The sequence below is a fragment of the Cygnus atratus genome, chromosome 15 (assembly GCF_013377495.2).
Source record: "Cygnus atratus isolate AKBS03 ecotype Queensland, Australia chromosome 15, CAtr_DNAZoo_HiC_assembly, whole genome shotgun sequence".
Taxonomy (NCBI): Eukaryota; Metazoa; Chordata; class Aves; order Anseriformes; family Anatidae; genus Cygnus; species Cygnus atratus.
Genome location: NC_066376.1, coordinates 11,637,864 through 11,660,574, shown reverse-complemented (window position 1 = coordinate 11,660,574; position 22,711 = coordinate 11,637,864). Strand labels below are relative to the sequence as shown.

At 56.9% G+C, this 22,711-nt stretch overlaps 1 protein-coding gene across 15 annotated transcripts; it reads right to left on the bottom strand.

The window, feature by feature from the left end:
* Positions 1-106: 106 nt before the first annotated feature.
* On the bottom strand, positions 107-22,458 carry CDIP1 (cell death inducing p53 target 1). Of its 15 annotated transcripts, XM_050713831.1 has the most exons (10): positions 20,268-20,307; positions 18,067-18,425; positions 17,746-17,888; positions 17,375-17,449; positions 17,059-17,301; positions 3,955-4,048; positions 3,377-3,475; positions 2,679-2,822; positions 2,114-2,378; positions 107-1,599 (listed from the first exon to the last, which is right to left on the bottom strand). In XM_050713831.1, the coding sequence occupies exons 7-10, from the start codon at positions 3,459-3,461 to the stop codon at positions 1,488-1,490; spliced, it is 606 nt and encodes a 201-aa protein (XP_050569788.1). In that variant the 5' UTR covers positions 3,462-3,475; positions 3,955-4,048; positions 17,059-17,301; positions 17,375-17,449; positions 17,746-17,888; positions 18,067-18,425; positions 20,268-20,307; the 3' UTR covers positions 107-1,487. The 15 variants fall into 15 exon arrangements, with proteins under 15 accessions (XP_050569788.1, XP_050569785.1, XP_035404961.1 ...); XM_050713828.1 differs by lacking the exon at positions 20,268-20,307 and adding an exon at positions 22,037-22,052 and having other exon boundaries at positions 17,375-18,425; XM_035549068.1 differs by lacking the exon at positions 20,268-20,307 and having other exon boundaries at positions 17,375-17,598; positions 17,746-18,370.
* Between the last annotated feature and the right edge of the window lie 253 nt (positions 22,459-22,711).

Genomic DNA, 22,711 nt, shown 5'->3' with positions numbered 1-22,711 from the left:
CTGGGGTTCATGCTGCTCCTCCCCACGCACACTTATACAATCCCTTCTCAGCTTCCTTGGGGTAGATCTGCGCATTTGGGAGCGGGGAGAAAGAAAAGACGTATGCTGAGCTCAGGCTCTGATGTTTATTTACATACAAACACTGGGACAAGTGCCATAGTTCCACCTCTGAGCAAACAGCAGCTGCCTGTGCAGGCCAGGCTGTGTTTGCAGACCTGCTTACTGAGAAGCCTCCCCTGCTTACCTGGGGGGGCTGTGTGCTCCAGCTGCAGGAGCTGAGGGAAGGGATGCGAGGTGTGGCCATAGAGGGACTGAAAACGCCTCCCAGGGCCTCTTGCCATTGTCTGTCACAGCGCTGCTGGCAGCTTGTGTTGCTGCCTGCTTGCCCCCATCCTTCTGCCCCACGTGAAGTGAGCTAAAAGTAAACCCCTACGCCCACATGCAATGAGGAACGCCACAGGGGTGCCCCCCCAGACCCTGCTGGGCTCGGGGTGGGGGTGCAGCTCTGCTGCAGCGGGTCTGCTCCAGAGCTGGGAGCCAGGTAACAAACTCCCCTACTCTACGGTGCTGGGGGCAGGTAGCAACATGCTGGATGCACTTCTGCTAACGGCTTGCCGGGTGGGTGAGGAGCAGCCGGGGGGCTTTGCTTCCCCAAAGCATCCACAGCAGGGCTGGCAGGAGGCGCATGCAGCTGGAGCGGCTGTGGCGGTGCTCTGGCAGGACGGGTGGGCTGACGAAGGGTGCAGTGCTGCAGCCCCAGGGCAAGGCAGCCACCCTGTTCCCCCCCCCACACACACACACGCCTTGGAGGCAGCTCTGCGTGCTTCTCCTTGGGAAGTGTTGCCTGTGGGCTGCACACTGACCTGGCTGGAGAGGGCGTTGAGCCACGCCAGAACCTGACACCGACCCCTCTGTCTCCTCAAGGCCAAGCCTCCACCAGGCCCGTTCCTAAAAGGGCTGCAGCTGAGCCAGGTGACTGTGCATCCTCCACTGCGTGCTCCGTTGGCTGCTCGGGCTCCCCCGTCCCCTCCAGGTTAGCGCGTGCCCCCTGCCTGCAGCAGCTCCCGGCCGGGGCACCATGTCTAAGCACCCCCGCTGAGGGGTGGGTGCCTCCATCAGCTGCTGCTCGCCCCCAGCTTGCTCCAGGCGCGAGGGGGCCCCGCTGATGCCCTGGAGCATATGGGGTGCAGAACCACGTCCCGCTCCTGCGTGCTGCCAGGCAGCTGCCGGAGGGAGCCCCGTGCACAGCAGCTGGGTCCTCAGCCCCCTCGTCCCCTGTGCACCCACACCAGCGTCCCCAATCCAACATTCACAGCACGGACCGGAGCTCGGGGAAGGTGGTCACAGCTCGGGGCAGGAGGGAGGCGGGGATATGCACATACACACCACCAGCGGGTTAAGCGAAGGAGTGTTGCACACACGTAGACTAGGACGGCAGTGGGAGAGGGGCCGGTCTCATTCCAGTGGCTCGGGCTCCCGGGGTGCTGTTAGCACATGCGCTTGTACGTGTAGATATAGGCCTTGCAGTTGGGACACGTGTGGGTCACATCCTTGAAGTCATCGAACAGGCAGGGGATGAGGCAGCAGCAGAGGTCACACCTGGAGCACAGGGAGATGCAGAGTGCTGTGAGCTCACGCCCTGGGCTGCAGGTGCGGGAGGGAAAGCAAGAAGGGCCCACGGGGTGGGGGGGGGGGGGGGTCACTCTGGGGCCAGACGTGTGCAGAAGACTGGTGAGTACCTGCTGCTGGGGGCCAGCAGGGCCAGCCCTTGGCTGCAAGGCGACACCACGGCTCTGCAGCGCTGCGGTTCCGGGCACGGATGGCTCCTGTACCGGTGGTGCCACAGCAGGGCTTTGGAAATGGCACCTTGCCCTCCCCTGGCAGGAGCTGAGGGCTCCAGGCACTGCCACCCCCAGGAACCAACCCCCCCCCCCCCCCCCCAACCGTGCGGCTCCAGTAATGATTCAGTGCCGAGGCCCCCCCGCCCCCCACTGCGTCCAACAGCACGGCCAAAGCCGCTGGCATCACGACCACCAGGACCGGGGCAGAGCAAGCACCATCACCGAGTGGCTGCTGGTGGTGGGGAGGCCCCAGCTCTGCCCGCAGCACCTACCCCACGAAGCAGCAGAAGAAGCCAAGAAGGAAGCTCATGAGCCCGATCTCATAGGAGATCTTGGTGGTGATGGCTTGCTGGCAGTGGGGACACACCGTCTGCACGGGGGCGCCCTGGAAGATCTCTCCCTGCAGCACGGTCACTGTGGTGGCAGCCCCCGAAGGGACGAGCACTGTTGCCGTGTGGCCGCCAGGCGAGGGATAGTGGCCCGGAGCAGGGTAGTAGCCCATGGGAGGGTGAGGGCCTGGCGGTGGGTAGTAACCTGCTGGGAAGGAGAAACGGGCACAGATGAACGGCTGCGGGAGGCAGGAGAGGCCACGTCCCCAGGGCACTGCGCCCTGCTGCCGCAGCACGCCCTTGGTTATGTGCCTGGGGGCTGCCCTGCTGCAGGCTGCCCGGGGCGGGTGCCGTGCCCCCCAGCCTGCCCTAAGGACCCGCTGCATGCCCCTAAAGGCAGCCCCAGCGCCCGGTCGCGGCCTCCCCTCCCTGAGGCACCTGGGGGACCCCCACCCGAGACCCCCACCTGTCACCACCCCCTGCTGCCGAGGCTCCTCGCGGCACTCACCAGGCGGCACGTAGGGCCCGGAGCTGTCGGTGGGCATGTGCGGGGGCACGAACCCCGGCTGCGGAGGCTCATAGGGAGGGGGCCCAAATTCAGGAGGGGGGATGGGAACCCCCTGGGGCTGTCCCACGGCTGGGGAGACGCCATCTGGAAGGAAACACGGAGTCACGGGAGGCAGCAGAGGGGAATGGGGAGGTGGTGGCTTGGCTGGGTGGTCTGAGGTGGGTGGCCTCTGCAGGGACAGGGGCTATGGAATGGGAAGGGGGGGGCTGCAGGGAAGAGGTGAGGGGGCAGAGCAAATGGGAAGGGGCTGTGACAAGCATGGGGAAGGAACTGCCTCTGTGCCCAGTGGGCAATTCCCCCAGGACACAGCAGGAGGCCTGTGGGGCTGCGCTGAGCGAGGCTAGAGCCTCGTCCTCTGGGCCACAAGAAGCCGAAATTCCCCCAGAGCGAGCAAGCAAAGCAGGGGGGTGCTTTCTGCTCTTGTCATTGCTCCTGGGACCTCCTGCCTCCCTGGAGGGCGAGGTGGTGACACAGAGCAGGGCGTCGCGCCAGACACCCCAGTGCCTGCACGCCAAGGGCACCGCAGAGAGAAGGGGCCATGACCAAGCTGCTCCCGGGGAAGCTGCGCTCCCCCTGCTCCTGCCCACTTAGCAGAGACCCCCCCCGACACCCCAGAGCAGCTGGGACCCCCGCGGTACCTGTGGCAGGGGGTGGGCCGTGCTTCTCCTCTATCAGCGGTGCTGAGGGGCCGCCTGGGTAGGGTGGCGGAGGGTCATTGGACATGGCTCAGGGCTGCCCTGCAAGGAAAGACGCCGTGAGGGGAGATGCCCGCTGGGAGGAGGTGGCTGCTGACTGGGGGCTGGGGCTGGTACCACTGCGTCATCGGCCTCAGCCCCACCAAGGGGAAACACAAAGCCACAAAGCTTTGGCCGTGAGGCTGGACAGGCTTTGACCCAGGCAGCAAAGGCAAATGCCTGCTGCTGGCTCCGCGGGCTTCCCCTGTCCTGCCCACTGCGACATCAGCCCCTGGGTGCCGCTCCCAGCAGCACCGCCTGCCTGCCCTGGGCAGCGCCCTGCTGGAGGCTGCCCTGCCCTGTGCTCCAGGACCACAGGCGGGGAGGAGCTGCCCACAGCTTCCAAAGCCCCCCGGCAGAGCCCCGTGCAAAGCTGCACCCCCTGAGCCTGAAGCACAAACTGGGGCAGAGGAGCAGACTCACAGAGAGCACCCCTAAATATCACCGTGGCGTGGGACAAGACCGATGGCTGGCAGGCTTACCTGTCCTCTTCCTTGCCGCAAAGAGCTCAGAGGTCTCGATGGCGAAGCCAAATTCTCAGCAGCGTGCTTCAGAAGCTGTCTTACTCTCCCAAACCTGCATGGAAGGAGACAGGGAGCAAGTTACAGTGATGCTGAGGAGCCATCGTGACAGCGCAGCCTTGCCCGCCATGCCCCGCTCCCCCTGCCCAGTGCAGATGTGGGCCTGTGTGTGTTCCCGCTCAGCAGCGGGGAGCTCCCGACCTGGCTCGGCCCATGGCAAAGCCACTGCTGCAGGAGCTGATACACACCCCAGGGTATTTCTCGCCCCGTAAGCTGGGCAGGACCCCAAAGACCCTGCGGTGCCCAGGGCGGGGGGGGCTGCACCACCTTGCAGTGGTTCCCCTGAAAGCCGCCTTGCAGCCTTGCCAGATCCTTCCAGTACAGCTGGAAGGAAAAGCAAGAAGTGAGGCAGGGGGCTGCAGCCCCAAAGGCCCCTCTGGGAAGGCAGAACCCCCTGGCAGGGGGCCGGGCATTGCAGATGTGGGGTTACGCAGCCGCGGTTCCCCAGGCCACAGTGCTGGCGTTGCCATCGCGCCTTTGGCCGCGTCCCGGCCGGCCAAGGGGGGGCTGCCGGGGAAGAGCTCCAGCAGCTCCGGCACTCCAAGGAAGTGCGATGACATCAAGCAACGCGATTTTCCTGTTTACTCTGGCTCGGTTATGTCTGGTAGGACGTGACTAAATTGGGAAATACAAGTGAGAGGCTGTTCGCTCCGTGCTTGGGAAGGCTGCCATCAGGCACGGGGACGCAGTGACATTGCTGTCAGTGCCCGGGAGGCAGCGCTAGGAGCTCCCCTCGGACGAGCCAAATCCTCCTCCTGTCCCTGGCAGGCCAGGAGCAAATGTGACTGTGCTTGTCCAGTGTCCCTTGGTCTGCTGCTCTCCTGCTGGCCAGCTCAGCGTGCTGCAAGGACGGGGCTTTTCTCAGCAGCTCCCACTCCAGCAGCCCACAGCTGAGCAGGAAAAAAATGCGCCCAGACGACAACTAGGCTGCAGAAAGCTGCCACAGCCCCACAGAGCTCGGGGCGAGGGTGCTGAGCTGGGCAGCAGCCGCCGGGGTCCCTGCTTCAGGAGGAGGCAGCCGGGCTCCCTCCAATGCCAGTGCTGATCCCGCACGCCGGATAACTGCTCGGCTCCATGGCACCAGAGCAGGCACGGCGTTGCTCCTGCCCCAAGGCAGCCCTGTCTCACAGAGCAGGCCACAAGCCTACGGAGGAGCCCCGTCAGCACTGTGACCGATGGAGAAGCGTGCTGATACACCCCAGAGCTGAGCAAAGCCCAGGAGAGCCATCGGGTCTCCCCTGGATGTCAGTATTTACTCCCCAGCGTTCTTAAGATGCAGACACACAGACCCGATGCATTTCCTCTTGATTTTCTTCCTTAAAAGCCAGAGGACGGGGATACAGCCCGTGTAATGCTCTCAGCAGAGCCGCTGCAGCACACAGCAGTCCCAGGCTGAGGAAAGCACCTGTGCCCAACGCACAGAGCACTGCAGAGCCCTCCTTCTCCTTCAGTGACCTACAAAGCCACAAACTGGGCCGTGTTCCTTTTAGCTTCACTGGGGATGTAAAGAAAAAGAGGGCTTATTCTTCCAAAAGCAGCCAACCAAGCCACCCTGCGTGCCAGGAGCTGCCTGTCCCCATGCCTGACAGGGTTCCTGGATGAACCCAGCACAGCCGGGGCGTCCCTGAGTTCCTTGGCCTCACAAGCCAGCTGTGTACGAGCTTCTCCCATTACTGCTCAGATGCTGCCTCCCCGTAACACATCTTTCAGCATGCCCCGGCCTTTCTCCCCCAGCTGGCAAGAAACCACAGGAGGCGACGAGCCCAAGGGGGCAAGCCCCCCACGTGCTGTGGGTGGCCCCTGGAAGCTCCCCTCAGAAGCACCGCGGACACCTTGGCTCTCTGCCCAGCTGCCTCCGGTACCAGGAGCTGCTGCACATCCCGCTCGGAGCACAGGACACTCGTGTTTGTTTACTAGTTTGTGGGAATAAAGATTAGACCGCCAGGTAAGCATTAAATCTACCTTTATGCAGCAGTCACTGATGCTGACATCTCTCCACGTCTGCGGGCAGGCCAGCTGAGCTCCCAGCAGGAGAGTGGTGGAGACACGGAGCCCCGGAGGACAGGAGCTGCACCCAAAGCAGGAACCACCCCAGAGCTGCAAGGCTGACTCCAGCACTGCTGAGTCCTGGACGGTGCTCTGGAGCCTCAGCAGAAAGGGCAAGCCAGGCTTATTTCGGCATGTGGGACGCTGTTCCTTGATCAATGGGCCAGAGACTGAGCCACCAGCTGCAAGCAGGCTGCAGGCAGCGAAGGTGCAGCCCAGGCCTGAAGCAGGGCAGGTGGCTGAGCAGGGAGGGCTGTCGCCAGACAGGTCGGCACACAAGGTCAAACAAGCTCAACCTAAGAGCTGCGCTGCCAAGACCCTTGTGCGCCTAGAACCCCTTCCTTGTTTGAAAGCCAAGAGTCCCCATCCCACCCCTCCAGCCCTTACAGAGCAGCAGGAGGACAACGGGCTCTGCCAGGGGTCCGGCCGAACGAAGCGGTCCCTCCCCAGTGTCCTGCTGCGGCTCCAGGCCGCAGATAACCGCGAGGGCGATGGCCAGCAGCTCTCAGAGCCCCACGGGCGCTGGGAGGAAGGAAGGACGTGCATGGGCTGCGGAGCGGTTCTGCTCGTAGTTAGCAGGCTCCGTCACTCTTAATGCAATATTCTGCTTATTAAAAGAGCTCCATGAAGAGCAAGACATTGGCTGCGTGCCCTTCCCTGGAGGAAAGGAAAGCCTGCTTCTTTTAAGCTTCTCAGAAGCTGTTTCTCCCGTGCTTTCTTTTATCTTAACATGAGAAGCACAAAACCTACTGCAGCCCATTTCCACTAGCGAGCGTCATCTGGGGCTGGAGGGCATGAGGGCTCCCCTCTGCGCCAGGTCAGCGCTGACAGCATCACTCGCAGCGCTGGCACAGACCCTTGTCCCCTCTCAAAAGCAGTGGGGCCAGAACCAAGCGCACAGACCCTCCCCTTGTGCGCCCACGGCAGTGGTGCAAGGAGTCCTGCTCTCTGTAGCAGCATCCCTGCAAAGCAGCCGTGCTTCCCTGAGCAGCACCCGGCACGTGCCCTGCCGGGAGAGCACCTCGTGCTGAAGCAGGTTAACGACTGAGCTGGGAATATCCAGCTGTGAAAGAGCCCATCAAAACCGTGGCAGAACTTTGCATGATCTCCAGAATCGTGTAAAAAGAACTCTTGCTGGAGACCATTTCTGGTTTCAGCCACTAGCTTTCGGTGAAGCTGACTTACTTTGCTCCCTTTGCTCTGCAGATCAAGCTGCCTTGCAGAAGAGTAAACTTCCTCTGCCCGTGGCACCACCGCAGAGGGCCAGACTTGGAGCTGGTGGCAGCTCACAGCCTGGTGCGCCCTTCCCACTGCCCTGGGTCAGCGGCCCGCCGTTGGGATGAGCGTGACCGCACCTGCGCAGCGCGCTGGGCCACATCGGCAAAGGATTACACGCTCCCTGACCTGTCCTGCCACGGCAGCCTTCAGTGTGTGAATGCCTCTGCAGGAACAGATTGAAGTCTGAGCTCCCTGAAACCAACCTGCTCTCAGTGGGGTGTAGGGGAGTGGTCAGGACCACAAAGCTGCCCCACTTTAACCATGCTGGTTTATTACAGCTGCAACACCAGTGCCATCTGTGCCATGAAAGCAGCCTAGACCGAATTAGCTCTTCTCACGTGGGAATAACCATTCCCCCACACACTGCATCCACACTAGAGCTTACTGGAATAACCGCATTCATAAATCAGCTGAACACCCAGGGGAAATAAAAATTACAAATAATTTAGGCTAAGTTTACCAGGACTTAAGTTTAAGATCTGATGGAATCACGAATGTCTGGTGCAGGTCCCTTGGGAGCAAGGACCCATCTCACGACCATAAGACTCAACAGGAGCTGGTTACCAGCAAAGGGATGGGGGTGGACAGAAGACGTTATATTTCTGGCTAAGAAATGCAGGTTAGTTCTTCTAAACTGGAAGAACAGAGTACAGCTTTTACTGGCTCCTCTGCTTTAACCTACCTACAGAAGATCAGGCCACCGTGCGATCACTGGGAAGACAGCTCCTGTTAAAGACAAGCAAAGGGCAGGCGTGGGCTGGCGGCACAACCAGCTGAGCGGAGCCAGGATCAGAGGGCAGCGGGACCCGCTGGGTCAGCTGGATCAGCCCATCCCTCCTTCCCTCTCTGGGGACACCACCAAAACTGCCAGCGATGCGTTGGTCATGCTGCTCCTGCTGTTCCTGCGGGAAGCCCACTCTTCCCTGCTGCTCTGAGAGGCAGGAAAAAAAAAAAAAACTATCCATCAAAGCAGTGGGATGAAAACCTTACAGTTTCTGGCCTGGGTTTATTTGTAGCCAGATTATACCCATCTGTTCTTCAGCCTGAGCAGCTTTCCTTCGCTCCCTGCTCTCTGCGAGCAGCCATCATATCATGACTCAGACTTTGTTTTGCTAGGCTGAGCACACCGAGCGCTCGCAGGGTATTTCTGGGCTGTGTTTCCAGTGCAAGCCCATTGTCCCCCTCACATCTCGAACGGCTGCTGCAGTGACCCAAAGCCATGCTCAGCCGTGGCAGCAGCGAGCACCTCCTGCGCTGGCACGCTCCCTGGAGCAAGCTGCCTGCTGCAGCAGAGTCAGGGCAGCGAGCTGTGGCTGGCCAAGCTGCTCCAGCGAGCTCCATCCGCCCTGCGGTGCTGCCGTGGGGCTGCACCGGGTCACTCCTGGTCCTCTGCTCCTGCCTCAGAGCCTGGGGCCGTTACGGGAGGCTTGCATTCAGCACGGACATGAGGAGCAAACCGCAGCTACGTAGATGCCCATGAGCGGGCTAGGCTGGAGATGTGGCTTAGCTAAAGGAAAGAGATGAGAGCAGATTGCATTCCCACTGCTGCCAGTAGCCCTGTCCCTCCCCCCTGCCAGGGCACAGCGGCAGCAGACACGAGCAGGAGAGCACAACTCCCTCGCAACCCCAAGGGCAAAGGGCCTGGCCCACGCCGGCCACAGCCTCAACCCACACAACCTCTCCGCGGCTGCTCTGCGCTCCCTGACCTGGCCAGGGTCCCCCATCAGGCAGCTTTGGGGCAAGAAGAGGAACTGAGCTGTGGCAGGTCTCTGGACACCTCCCAGACAGCGAGAGGGCTGTCAGAGGCGTCCCTAGAGCAGGGAGCGCAGCCAGAGAGCCGTGGGCAGCGTGCAGCCTCGCACCTGTAAGCACAAGACTCCCGAATCTGCCTCCTCCCCGTGCTCAACAAACCAGGCTCCAGATTTCTAGCTAACCAGGGACTGATTCCCCAAAGCATTGCTCACAGGCCCCATTACTGATGAGGCCCAAACTGGTACCACAAAGCTCTCCCAGCTGCTTAGGGATGGAAGCAGGGAACAGGTGAAGCTGCGCCGCCAGAGCAGGTCCCAGCCAAATGTATGGTGACGTGCCACGAAAGCACACCCACCAGCTCCACGGGCTGAACAGGTAACGCCGTGAAGAAGGCAGCTACGGCTAATTTCTGCGCTGCTTGGAGAGGCAAAGGCTCAGTCTGTTAACGCTGTGCTCTGCCCAGGCAGCAGCCCTGTGTGCTTCTGGCTGCCTCCTCCCAGCCCGAATCGCCAAGGGTGAGACAAACCTGGGGGGAAGCACCAAGTCGATGGCGAGTAACTCACGTGCGAGTCCTGATGCAGCGCCGGCCCCGCACAGCTCTGAGCCAGCCTCACAGAGCAGCTCAGATCTGCTTCTGAGCACCACCACGCTCTGCGCTGTCCTTGCTCCTTCTGCATTTGGTGATTGGAGACCATGGTGATTCAGCTTTGTTTTGCCTACCAGAGCAGTGGCTCCAGCCACTGAGCCGGGAAGCAGCATTTGCTAGTACTCAACCACGTTCAGTGATGCTGGCATTTCAAAAGCTGCCTGTGCACATTTATGGAGCTCTTCCTCCATAAAAAACCATGTCCAATGTTTTTAAGAGGAAAAAACATGCTACATTTAAATGCATAAATTAGAGAAAAGGATGCAACCACTTCCAGCTTCACTGTAGATCAATCAGACACAAACTTCGGCTTCCAGGCTTTGTAAATACATCTTCAACAACAAAGTCAAGAGCTCTGAAAAAAACTGGGCTCCCTCACCAAGACCAGCCTCGCTCCTTTTAAAAAAGGAACAGCATCGTGGCCAATACCACCTCATCTTCCTGGCCCCAGGGAAGCTAACCATGTGCCACAGGCTTTTTTCTGCTTCAGAAACGGGTCTGAAAGTCTTTTCAGAGTGTAACGCCAAGGCCTTGCTGAAATCAAATACTGACAAAGATACACGCAGACGCAGCTGGGGCTCGGCTCAGCTTCCAGCATGGTCCTCACCTCCCTCAGGCAGGATCGCTGCCTCAGCTCAGCCTGGTTTGAAGGGGTTCTGCTGCTAGAACACTTGGCCAAAAAATATCTACCTGCTGATTCAGGGCTTAAAGAAGAGAAATACTGAGAACAGGAAGGAAGTTAAATCTGCTAGGTACGAGCACAAAAGACAGGTCAGATGTTAGCAAAATGCCGTTTGATTGAAAGCCTGTTACCCTTTAAAAGGGCTTTAGGGGCGCGAGCAGAGACTGAACGGAGCACTGCCAGCTCGGAGGTGGACAGAGCCGTACCTGACGGCAGCAAGCACACCGACGTTTGTGAGCGGCACCCCCAAAGGCCAGCCCGGACCCCCTGCGGCACGCTCGCTGTCACACCTGTGCCACAGAGCAAGCCACGGACGCTGCCCGCGCCACGCGCATGCCCGCACGCCTGCTCACGCGCAGCTCGCAGGGACATGGCTCAACTCCCACCGCTCCTCAGGGCACTGCGCCCCGCAGCCGGCAGCGCTTACCTTGAGAGGAAAGACAGCAAAAATCCCCGCCGCGAAAGCAGTACTGGTGCTTCCTTCTGCCTGCCTTTTACGCAGAGCAAAAAAAGATGTTTTCTGTGTCAGCAAGCCAAACTTCCCCCTCAGCGTTGCCTCTTCCCGTGCGCGTTTGCTGCCTCCAGCCTTTGTGTTGTCTCCCCGGGGCCAGGAGGGAAGGAATAACACCAGACGGTGCTGCAGCCTCCTTTAGGGAGGGCACGCACTGGTACCGGACCAAGCAGCACGTACCCCTGCTATACCCCGCCGGTCACCCCAGCGGCACCTCACGAGCTCAGCATCCTGGTCCTGGGCAAACAGCAAGAGGGCGCATGCCTACAACACACGCGTGCACGGCGCGGATGGGAGCCCAGCGTAAGGACCAGTGGAAAGGTTTGCTCTTTTTCCGAGCGACTCAGCTGTGTTTCCCCAAGCACAAGCCATGCGCCCTCAGCATCCCTGCCAGGGAGTGGAAACCCGCCGTGCAGAAACAGCCAGGCGGTTTTGTCCCACACTTCTGCAGTCAGACGTCAGCTGCAGAAAACTGCTCCTTCCAGGAGGGTCAGGCTCTTCCCTCGGCGCAGAGATGGGAGGTCAGAGGCAGCCCTTCAGAACAAGGACTGCTGGAGGAGAACGTTATTCACCTCAGCGCTCCGGCTGTGTCAGACAGCTGAAGCTGCTGTGCAGCACGCCGGGCTCTGGAGGAGCATCCCCACTGCAGTCATTTTACCTTGCAACCTGGGACATGCCGTTTGACCTTCTTCGTGCCACCATAACCCAGCAGGAAAATCAGCCGCGAGCGGGATCCTCGCTGGAAGCCAGGTGCTGTGGCCAAAGCAAGATTTCTCAGGGTATTATATCCAAAGCACAATCAGATAACCTCCCTGATGCAGTCCAGGCACAGCTGTTCTCAGCCAGAAATTCAAATTACAGCTTCATGCAGCTCCTCTGTACGGATTTCAGCAAAAGCAGAGACAAAATCCCCCTGCTTAAGACAAGGATGGTTTATCCGCAACACCCCCAAAGGGTTACATGCGGGAGGAGGGCTTGCAAGGACCTGCTGCCGCCTCTGGGATTCTCTCCAGTGCTATTCGCCTCCAGATGGGCTGACCAAGTGCTTGTTGGCTGCAGAAACAGCATTGCCAGGACCTGGTTAACCCGAGCATTTAAAGAAAAACTATCCAAAATGAAAAGAACAAACTGGGGCAGCTGCTTGCTCTCTGCTGCAGGTTCCCAAGCTGCAGCACACAGCTGCCGCAAGCGTCACACTTCTGCAGAGCTCACCGCGCCGGCAGCAGCATGTGACAAGAGCCAAGAGGGGCTGCAAGGGAGCTAACGGCACGGAAAGGCTGTCTTCCCAGACCATGAAACTGAGCCCCAGCCCTCACACAGGTAGGGGCACCAGGGAGGGCCTGGGCAGCTGTACTCCTCCCCTGCAAAACAGCTTTCTGCCCACGCAGCGAGCAGAGGCTGCCCTGCAGGCTGGCACTGGCCGCTAGGAAGCAAACACCTGCCCCTCGGGAGGTGCTCTGCGTCAGACATTTCCAGCTAGTCACCCGGTCTCCAGAGAGGACGGACTACAACAGGCCAGGTGTTGGCATGGGTGACAAGATGTGAATTAAAAGAAATGTGAAAGACACACCTGTGTTCCTCTGCACCTTAGCAATCTGCTCCCGAAAGACTCAGATGAGAAACGGGGTGCCACAAGCCAGATCTCTGGAGAACCAGAGCTTTTCCGTGAGACTTTCAATGCAGGTGACGAACAGCCCAAACACACGCTTGGTAACACCCATGAGAAAGTACCCAGCGAGATCACTGGCTGTCGTCCAGCGTCCAGGGCATCTACCTAATCTTTACCCTGAGTGGAAAAACACCGTGTTACATCTTCCATTTGTTATCTAGTGTACAGTAATAACGCAACCTGCAATAACCTAGAGCAAATAAAACCAAGATTACTCCAATTCTACAGTGTTTTAACACTGCACCAAGCTTAACTGTGCCACAATATTAGTTGTTTTTTGTTTAAACCACTCAAGCAGCTTAAAGGCAAGTATAAATCCCAGAGACGACGGGGCAGCAGCCCCACAGTTCCTTGCATTACCAACAACCACAGCTCTGTATCTTGTCCCTGACGGCAGCCTGTAACAGATGCTTAAAAACGAGTCAGGAAGCAAGCAAAGGCAGCACGAGCCCTCTGCCCTCCCTCCCGCTCCCAGAGCATCAGGCAGCTTAGAGTTTCTCCGGGGACCACCCTGATTTCCTCATAGCCCACTGGTTCGCTGAGCTCGGCCACATACGGCAGTGGCAAGCTCTGCTCTTCAGTTACCCCCATGAAAAAGAAGTGTTACAGTCACGAGGAAGTTGTTATAGTCTGCTGCCTGCCCATTTCAGTGCCTGCCTCCTAGTTCTCTCACAGAGAAGATGAATACAGGGTGATTACCCACTGCTTCTCACAGTACAACTCAGCCTTCTATAGATCCCTTTCCCAGCACTACAGTAAAAATATTTTTTTCCTTTATCCACACTATTTGTTCATTACTCCCTCATTCAATAGAATTTTTTGAGAGAAAGTCAAATAATACAGCTACATCATTGCTGAATCAAGCTGATTAGATGTGTGACTTCCATCAAATAACACACCGAGCTCCACGGGAGGAGGAAATTAAAGTCATACAGGATCAGCACTTTTGTGGAGATGTAGCCGCATTTCAGTCTCAGAATTAATCAGTGCCCAAGAGCCTATTCAGAATTCCCTTGCAGATTTTGCAACACAATGAAATAATTTTGAATACATCGATGGTGATTCCAGATCCACTTTCCTTCCAAGAGATGCACAAAACATACGTCAAAGTACTGATGTTTTCTTAGCCAAGGCATAGCACCAGCTTGCTATAGGACCGACTCCAACCTCCAAAAACATTAGCATTTGCTCTCCCCACAAATACCCCTGCCTTCGCACCAGAGAAGCTGCTGACATTTCAATTTAACAGGTACAGTGTCACCTTGCATTTTTTTCTGAGGACTCGTGAGAAATGCTCTATGCCATTCAATTTTACTTAAGACCATGACAAATAAGCAGGGTTTGGGGTTCACCCCAGCTGCAACGTAAGACACAAACTCTCTTCTGAGTCCTGCCACCAAGAAGGACCACGCACACTGGGATGCGCCCCGAGTCCAGCACAGCTCCTGGGGTCCCATCTCTCCCTCTACTTCCAGCCAGACCGCGCTGAGTTCCCAGTCCAGAGAAGTCATTCCTGCTCCTAAGTATTCGTGCCTTTGGTTTCAGTTTGCAGCACCAAGTTCTTGCCAACTCCTTCATAACCCCTTACCCCAAACTCCGCTCTCTGCCGAACCACGGCATGCAGCGAGTTGCTGCACATCTGTGCCTCCGGTCCTGCCAAAAGCTGCTCCCCGCAACCCCTGCTCGCCGCTGCTGCTTGCTCGGAGGCGCCGCAGGGCAGTCCTAGCAGGGGAGATGGCGAGGGCACGCGGAGCCCCATCGTGAGCCTGCCTCGCTTAAACGCAAGCAGACCTGAGAGGAACACTGACCAAGACACAAACCAGCTAGCCACATTCAGCAAGATCTGCAAGTGGGCGCGCAGGGCTGTGTTCCCTTGGAAAACAAGGGTGAGGAAGAGAGTCGACGTCCTCATGCCTCTCCAGGACACGGCTCCAGGCGCCGGCCCAGTTTTGGCATGCGTGGGACAAGAGCCACACCAACCCCAGAAGAGCAGACAAAGAAAGCAGAAGACCTTGTGCTGAAAATCCAGGTATTTCGACTGATTCCAAGGCGTCTCTAATACTCAGCAGCACACTTCCTCAAGTCCCTCTTCTAAGCGTTTCTAAACCCTTTCTCTGCGTCTCTGTCACGTCATTACTGCAGCGCGTTACTTTTAGGCTTCAAGTGTTGCTGATCAGAGGGTTTCAAACAGTCCCAGGACCAAAGGAGTCCCAAGGCTGGGTCACTGCTCTCACAGCAGGAGATGAGACAGGTGGAAATTCAAGTGCATAACGCTAAGATGCCCACAGGATAGACCTAAGTTTATTTATAAATGAATAAATAAATGAAAATTCAGTGGACTGGTTTGCACTCACAACTGAGTAGAAATCCAATCTCAAGTTAACAGCAGTGCCCCAAACACAGCTTTCACACCTATCATTTAAGTCATCTGCAGTGGGTCCTAGCACGAGTGGAATTTACAGCTGCAGTGAGTGGGGCTGTCTACGTCCCAACTACTAATTTATTCTCAGAAAGGCTAATTTAATCCGGCAGTGAATGTTCTCAAAGCCTCCTTGCACAGAAACGCTTTTATCTTGGTTGGCTTAACAACAATACAGCATATCCAAAAATGTGGAGGGGTGCTAAAGAACACTGCCCTTGTGTTTTCAGTTCTCTGGTACTTTTGTCTAAGAAATTTATCTTGGTAACCACAGACTGAGAAAACAGAGCGCCTCTGTTGTTTTTAAAAGCCAACTGTATTTTCTAGGCAAAATATACAACAGCTCTGGCTACTCCCCCCTCGTGTAACTGTCTTGACAGAGAGAGCGTTGCAAGCCAGCAAATATTGCTTAATATTAGGCACCGCATTCGCTTCCAGCCACCCAGCTGCTTAGCAAGACCAGCGGCTGTGCCGCCTGGCCTGGGAGCACTGCCTGCCCTGGGAGGTGACTGAATGCTCCAGGTTTCCAGCCTCTGCAATTCATGGGGGGAGGGCAATAACTAATTAAGTAATCAGAAAGCTTCTTTTCCTTGTTTTTAAATCCCAGTTCGTATTTTCCCTTTACTTGTCACCGTGTTACCTGTGCTGTATGGACACAGTGTTAAGAAGTGACCCTCACCTTCACGAGGCAGACCACTGGAGAGCCCAGCACCTCCCCCTGGGACAAAACAGGGGGCTTTAAAGCATTACAACAGCCGTAGCTGTAACAGGATAACTTTCCATGCTCTTAGAAGTGTCACCATCACCCTGCCACTAGAGTAAAGCTAGAGCTGTGCAAGGTGCTCGGCCTGGACCAGCCTGATTCTGCACTGCGTTGGTACAGGGGCAAGAACATATCCCAGGTGGCATCCAGCAACTTAGGACGATTCAGTAATTCAGGGACAAGGAAAAGATCAGAGGCAAGCAAGGCTTAAAGACAGGCCAGAGGAGAAAAAATAAATAAATAAATAAACTAACACAAACAACACTCCCCTTGTTGCTATCAGCCAGGAATTACTGTCCCAAGAATAGCCTATTCAGAAACCAGGAAACTCGGAGAGCAGCAGGGAAGGGCTGAGTCATGGCCATTTGAAAAAACAACAAACCAAACCAAACCAAAAAAAATCAACCCAAAAGGGAAGGAGAGAAAACATGGACAGCAGCTGTCCTGGGTCTTGGCAATGTGAACGAGTCAATCCCGTATCGATTAACGTATCAACCAACCCTTGCTTTCGAAAGCCCTGCAAGCACATGGTACTGCCGTAAGAAGCAGTCGCCCTCCCTCTGCTCCTGGGAGGCGAATTTAGCCCTGGCTGAGCCAGGCAAGGCTGGTGGTGCCCTTGCAGCACCAGCACCCTGCGACCATCGCACGAAGCAGACTTACAGGCTGGACGAACAACAGGGAATTGCTGTCCAGGCGAGGGCTGCCATTAGCCAAGGGCCGGGGAGGGCTGGAGGCAGAGCGGAGCAGGACGGGCCTCCTGCGACACCGCTCCGCAGACTCCAGCATGGCCAGCCCCCAGCAAGGCCTGGCTACGGTGAAGTCTCTTTTTTCCACGTGACAAACTTTGTCCTGTGACCTAATTTGTACCAGTTTTACAATAATGCTCCCTGGAACAGCAATCTTACTCACCTATAATCTAAAAGATTATACCTACTCTCCAGCTGTGGGGCTCTGGGAGGACACACGAGGGATTTCTGAGCAATAAGGGCTTATTTTTAACACAACTGCTCAGCTACTTCTCCCAAACCACAGAGGGGGCTGTATCTTTTCAACTAGATAACTCTGCTTCAAACACATAGCTTGGGAAAAGAAGCCTCCGGCTTGCCCTACTTTGCACTCTGAGGCTCAGAGAAGCAGGGTGAGAAGCGGGGAGGCGCCGAGCCCTCCCTGCCGCGCCTGCTGCCCCAGGGTCCCGCACACAACCTGTGCCCACGTGTAGCTGCCCCTCAGCCCCCGCACCTTGTCCTGGTGAAAGACTCAGTCGCTGAAGGACGTCGGTCAGGGCTTCCTTTGGAACAGGAGTTTGCACGCAGCAGGTACCACGTGGGGATGTCGGCGCCCACAAGCGCCGGGTGAGGTCTGTTGTGAGGGTGCGTTGTGTCTGCACACGCAGCCAACAGCAAGGGAGAGCAAAGCCTCCGTGCAGATCCCAGCGGGAAGTCACAGGTACTGCAGAATCCCAGACTGCAAAGTCCTTTTGGTCTGAGAGTAGATTTTTTTTTATTTTCTGAGAGCCAGTATAAACCATGGGGGGAGCTCAGACACCCTAACTTACCTCTCCACAGCAGTGGAAGCTAGACACATTCCTTCCAAAAACACCTTTTCCAAAAAGCGCTAATAGGTAGCCAGCCTGTTAGGACAAGGCACAGAAGATTTTCTTTCTAAATGCTGCGACTCGGTATCAAAGAAGGCTTGGGGACACCCTCAGTTGGGAACGTCTGGTTCTGGACCACCATCTCAGCATGAATCCTTCCTTTTATAATCTTAAATTCTCTTAATCTATAAGGGAACTGGATATTATTCCATTTTCTTGTATATAAAACGGGTAAAAGAAACAACTGCTACTAATACAAAGCTACTTTGCTAATCACAATAGGTGACAGAGACATATATTACTTAAATCGCATGTAAAGCCCCAGCTCATACCTTTGTCCTCTGATCAGCTCAGGTTTGAGAGCTACAAAGTTCAATACGCACAGCTCACAGTTGTTACTCACAAGTCCTCAGATGCTAATTACATTGCCATCTTTTGGGGCTATCGCTTGTATTTGTTCACGTGAAGTTCAAGCCTGCTAAGAGAGCTCAGATTAGACACAGCTGCACTACAGCAGGGCCTCACGCAGGAGCGGTGCACGTGAAGCAGTTCCCCTCCCGCCTCCATCCTCCGCCCGGGGCTGTGACCAGCACAGGCCTGCTGTGCTCGCTGGGCTCCCCAGCAGCCTTTTTTCACTGGTACAAACACAACACCTTTCGGACTGCAGCCACAAGACGCCTCTGAGTGAATGAACCCAAAGCTAAATCTTAACAGCAGCCAAGAGCTTCCGTTGCGTCTTGTGCCAGAAATAAAAATTGTGCTCCCCCTGCCTCTGAGACTTTGTACTGTTGAGAAAATGGATTGTGGTTTCCTATGGCTTCTGTGTTAATTGTCTTCCCTCTGATCAGACAAGGAGATACATCCTCTGCATAGCAGCCATAGGTCTGACACTGCCTAGGAAAATCGTGTTGCTTCTCTCTAGCCGCGAGGCTGATAGCAAGCGCTGGAAACAGCAGGAAAACAACGATGTGAACATCACGTCCCAAGGCAGGAGCTGCAGGTCACGTGTTTTCTGAAGATAAAAAAGAAACACATCTGTGTTTGCAAACTGGTACGCTCCCATGCCTTGTGCTGAAATCTTTAGCAGAGTAAATCTCCATTTCAGCCTAGAATGCTTTGCCTTTGTAACAGCTGCAAAATCAGGTCCTGGAAGTAAAAAAAAAAAAAAAAAAACAACAACCAACCAACCAAACAAACAAACCCAAATCTCCAAAGATTTGCAGGACAACTGGAGTTCCCAATACAAATTATCACTTTTACTGTACTGGGCAGAAGGGAAGAATGCTGCATAATTTACAACGTTCCTTTTAGAACATCACTGACTGCTGCTAAGGGCCATGAGGCATATCAGCATCTACGTGGTGTTTCCCAACTCCTTGTCCTTCCTGTTTTCAGCAGCTCTGCACTCACCCGTCTGGGAGAACAGCTTCTCATCCCTGTGCTGTCCGACGTTTTACTCAGAAGTTAGCATACCTGCCTAGAAGCTTGAAAGTATACCCAGTCCTGCTGTCTTCATGATTATTTTAATCTCCATATTACTTAAATACTATTTCCTCCTCAGTCTCACCTGGCAGCCAGCAGTCTTACCCTTAGCTTAGTGCAAAGCTGAACACAGAAAAGCTACCACAGCACTGACCATACATGCAGCACATGTACATACCCATGTACACACCCACGGTAATACCCATACCAACAGAAGTAACACGCGGTCCTGCTGTAGGCCCTACAAAAATTGCTATTTCAAAGAATTTTTAAAACTTATCTTCTTTCAATCTAAGATATTATCTCCTGACTAAAGCAAGTACAAGAAATTGAATGTAGAACTTTACAACAGTACCACAGACAGACGCAGAAGACCTAACTTCATTCTTCTCTTTACCTATGAGCAAAAAAAATGATCTTGGATCCGAGCAGCTACTAGAAGACTGCATGTCTCCCTCCAAAACCACTCATACTGGAAGACGTCTGCATCAATCACATCCTTTAAATGCAAGTGTTTATCTTCTAAATTCTAATTTGAAGGAGGAAAAAAGATAAACTTTTACATAATAAAGTTTCTTGGAGCCCTTCTCTCTCCATGTTAGTGAGCAATACCGGCAATGGGAACACTTCTGCAGATCACAACGCTGCTCCAAGGACCCAGAACCCAACAAAACACATACAGTGTGGGTGTTGGGGACAAGCTCTTGTCTGGCCCCTGACTGAACGCCCTTTAGCTGCAGGAGAGCATTAGCTGCACTCCCAGCAAGCATCCACCAGTCGTGTTTCATCTCAAAGGAAAGCAGCCACCATGCTTTGCATCACTGTGTGACTTCACATGCAGAAAAGCATGGCTGATTAGGAAAGTGAGCTTCAAAAACATGCTCATAAACTGAAACACGGCACTGCTGGAGACACCTTCCCTCCTGAGACAGGCTCCAGTCAGAACAGGTGCCTGAGGAACTGAATTTCAGACAGACCCACGTAGAACCTGTTGAGGGAACACAACAAGAAACTCCGCACAGCCTTCTGTCTTCTTAGGAAGGGCTGAGGCTCAGGAAGAGAAGTTCCCTCTCTGTTGACTGTCCCAGATACATCCGTAACAAGATCTTTTGGTACTCAGCATACGAACACACACCCCCAGCACCTCCCTGACTGCAGCCCTGTGTGGACGCAGTCACCAGAGCCTCACCAGCCGTACAACAGCAGCAAGGGAAGGCTGAGTGTGCTCGCTCCGCTTGGCACCAGTCTCAGGGGAACACCTGGGGCAGTGGTTCCATCATCCCACCCTTGTTACAGCCTCACGCCCCTTCTGCCCTCAGTCCATGCCACATAGACAGCCTCGTATGAGTTCCCAAAGTTGTTGCCTCCCTACCTCCAAGCAGCAATTCCCTCCTCACACAACGCCTAGTGACAACAGAGCAGATACATTGCGAAATGCTTCCAGGGATTTCCTGGGGCACGTGGCCATCATTGCAACCTTTAGACAGAGAAGCCTTTGGGAAAGTTTTCAGCCTGCGCTTTCCACACTGACCTGAGTTTGTTTAGTTCCTAAAAACGAGTGAACATTATGGATATATAGTATTCACTGTACTCACCCGAGTCCTCCCAGCCCTCAACTGCCTACCTCCAATCAAACACTCTAGAAAGCAGAAGGCCCCTGCTGAAAAGAAAGCACTGTTTCAAGCACATTGGTTGAAAGGGAACAAATAGGAAGATAGCCTGCATATTCACAAAGTGTTTCTTGGCACATTTTACATCTAAATAACTGTATTTATAATTTAGAACATTTCTAGTTAAAATCACTGTGCCTGACCTAGTCCCACACCTGGAATATGACAACAACCCGGGGTACGCTCACCAGTTCTCCCCGGTGCAAGGAGATTGTCTCTGAACAACTGTTCCAGTCCTGCCAAGGGGCACACACCTACGCTCGCAGGTACTTGGAGAAGTTTCAGCTTGAGCACGACTCCTGCGGGTGATCTGGAGGACGCCAGCATGAGAGCGCTCATCCCAGCCTGCCCCTTCCCACTCCCTGCGTGGGCCTGGCCGGGGAGCGCTCCCCAGGTCCCCAAGCCCCATCCCTCCCTTTAGCAGCAATTGCAACACCCTGTGCTTCCCATACAGCAACCGAACGCCACCTTAACAGCTCCCGCAGTTTTGCCTCTCTGGTCCCCCCGGGAGGCAGAACCCAGAACTCACTGCTCTGATGGTTAAAGCCTCCCGCTAGGTATGTGCTGTTGCACAACGTTATCCATTAGCTGAAAGGGCTCTCCTCCTTTCACAGGGCTCACGCTGCCAACGTGCTGACAGATAATACCATCCCCATCATCACCGTCGTTGTCATTTCTCTTCCTGCTTGTCAAGAGAACCGGGCTTGTTCGGTCTCTAAAATGGGCCCGTCATTCCTGACCACCAAACGGGCAGCTCCAGCCCCGGCTCTCCTCTCCCGAGCAGGGATGGCTGGAAACGCCTGCGTTTATACCGACACCGGGCTCCCTCCTCTCCTGGGGATCTGTCTGGGCACCACCGTAGCGGCCCCCCCGCAGCTGTGCCCTGCTGGCAGCTCACGGCCTCCCTCCCCACAAGCTGGCACGACCTCGGGCCGGGCGCTCGCCTTACAGCGGAAAGCCTTCTCTCCCCCAGCGCACGACTTCGCCTTCCCTGCGATTAAATTTCACCCCGTGTCCGTTGCACCAGGCCGCCGGTACATGCCGACCCTTCTGTCCCAGCCCTTCCCCGCCCTGCCGAGCGCACCAAGCCGAAGCTTTGTGAGATCTCACCGGCACCCTGCGGCATTTCGCGGCCGCTAAGGACAACGTCGCGGACCGGGTGAAGGAGCGCTGCCAGGCTGCCGGTGCCGGCGGGCCGCCTCCCCCTCTCCCGGCCCACGTCCCCCCGTGCCCGGGACACGCAGCTACGCGGTGCGGGAGCAGCGAGGCCCCGCACCGAGCAGCTAACCGCTTTTCTCCCCTGTCTGCTTCCTAGGGGCAGACGGCGCCCAGCTCGCCCCGCGTCCCCCCGCTCGGAGCCTCCCCGTGCCCCAGCCCTCAGCACCCCGCCGGGCTTGGGGGGGGCTGCAGGCCCCCGGCCCCGCTCCCCCCCCTCCGCGCCCCCGGCTCCCCGGGCCGACCCGGCACGCACCGCTCCCGGCTCCCGGCTCCCGGCTCCGGCGGCTCGGTGCCGGCACCTGCCGGGCGGCGGGGCGGGGCGGCGGCGGGGCGGGCCCGGCCGCGCTGTCAGGGCCCGGCCGAGGCCCGCGGAGCCGCGGCCTGGCGTGGCTGGGCAGGCCGGGCACGGCGCGGTGGGAGCGGGCGGGGAGCGGGGCCGCCCGCGGAGCCCATCGCGCGGCCTCAGCCGGGAGCCGCGCCCGGCGGCCAGGCCGCAGCGGGAGCCCGGCGGTCGCCGGTCGCTTGCCGGGACGGGACGGGGCTGGGGCAGAACCCTGGGGCCATCGCCGGGTAACGGGCCTGTGACCTCAGCGCCGGGCGGGCAGCCCCGGGGGCCGGAGGCAGCATGAGCGTCTCGGTCAGGCTGGCGGAGCTGGCGGACGTTGCCTTCCGCACGCCCAACAGCGGCAGCGTCAACGCCGGCGCCCTCCACCTCCTCCTGCGCGGCCTCCTGGAGCACCTGCGCCTGCAGGATGCCTCCACGCAGGTCTCGGAGGACGAGAGGGGCCACCTCGAGCCCGGGGCTGGGGCTGGGGGGAGGCCCCGCGCCCTCCTCCTGCAGGCAGAGGGGCAGCCAGGCTGCCCCGGCGGGTCCCCGGGCACCGCGGAGCTGCCGACCCCCAGGCAGGACGTAGGCAGGCCAGGCACC

Excerpts from the sequence above, each read along its gene's own strand:
- CDIP1 (XM_035549073.2), bottom strand. The coding sequence starts at position 3,461 with ATGTCCAATGACCCTCCGCCACCCTACCCAGGCGGCCCCTCAGCACCG. Across the intron at positions 2,823-3,376 it reads CGGCCCACCCCCTGCCACAG|ATGGCGTCTCCCCAGCCGTG; the intron begins GTACCGCGGGGG and ends GTTTCCTTCCAG. Across the intron at positions 2,379-2,678 it reads CGGGCCCTACGTGCCGCCTG|CAGGTTACTACCCACCGCCA; the intron begins GTGAGTGCCGCG and ends TCTCCTTCCCAG.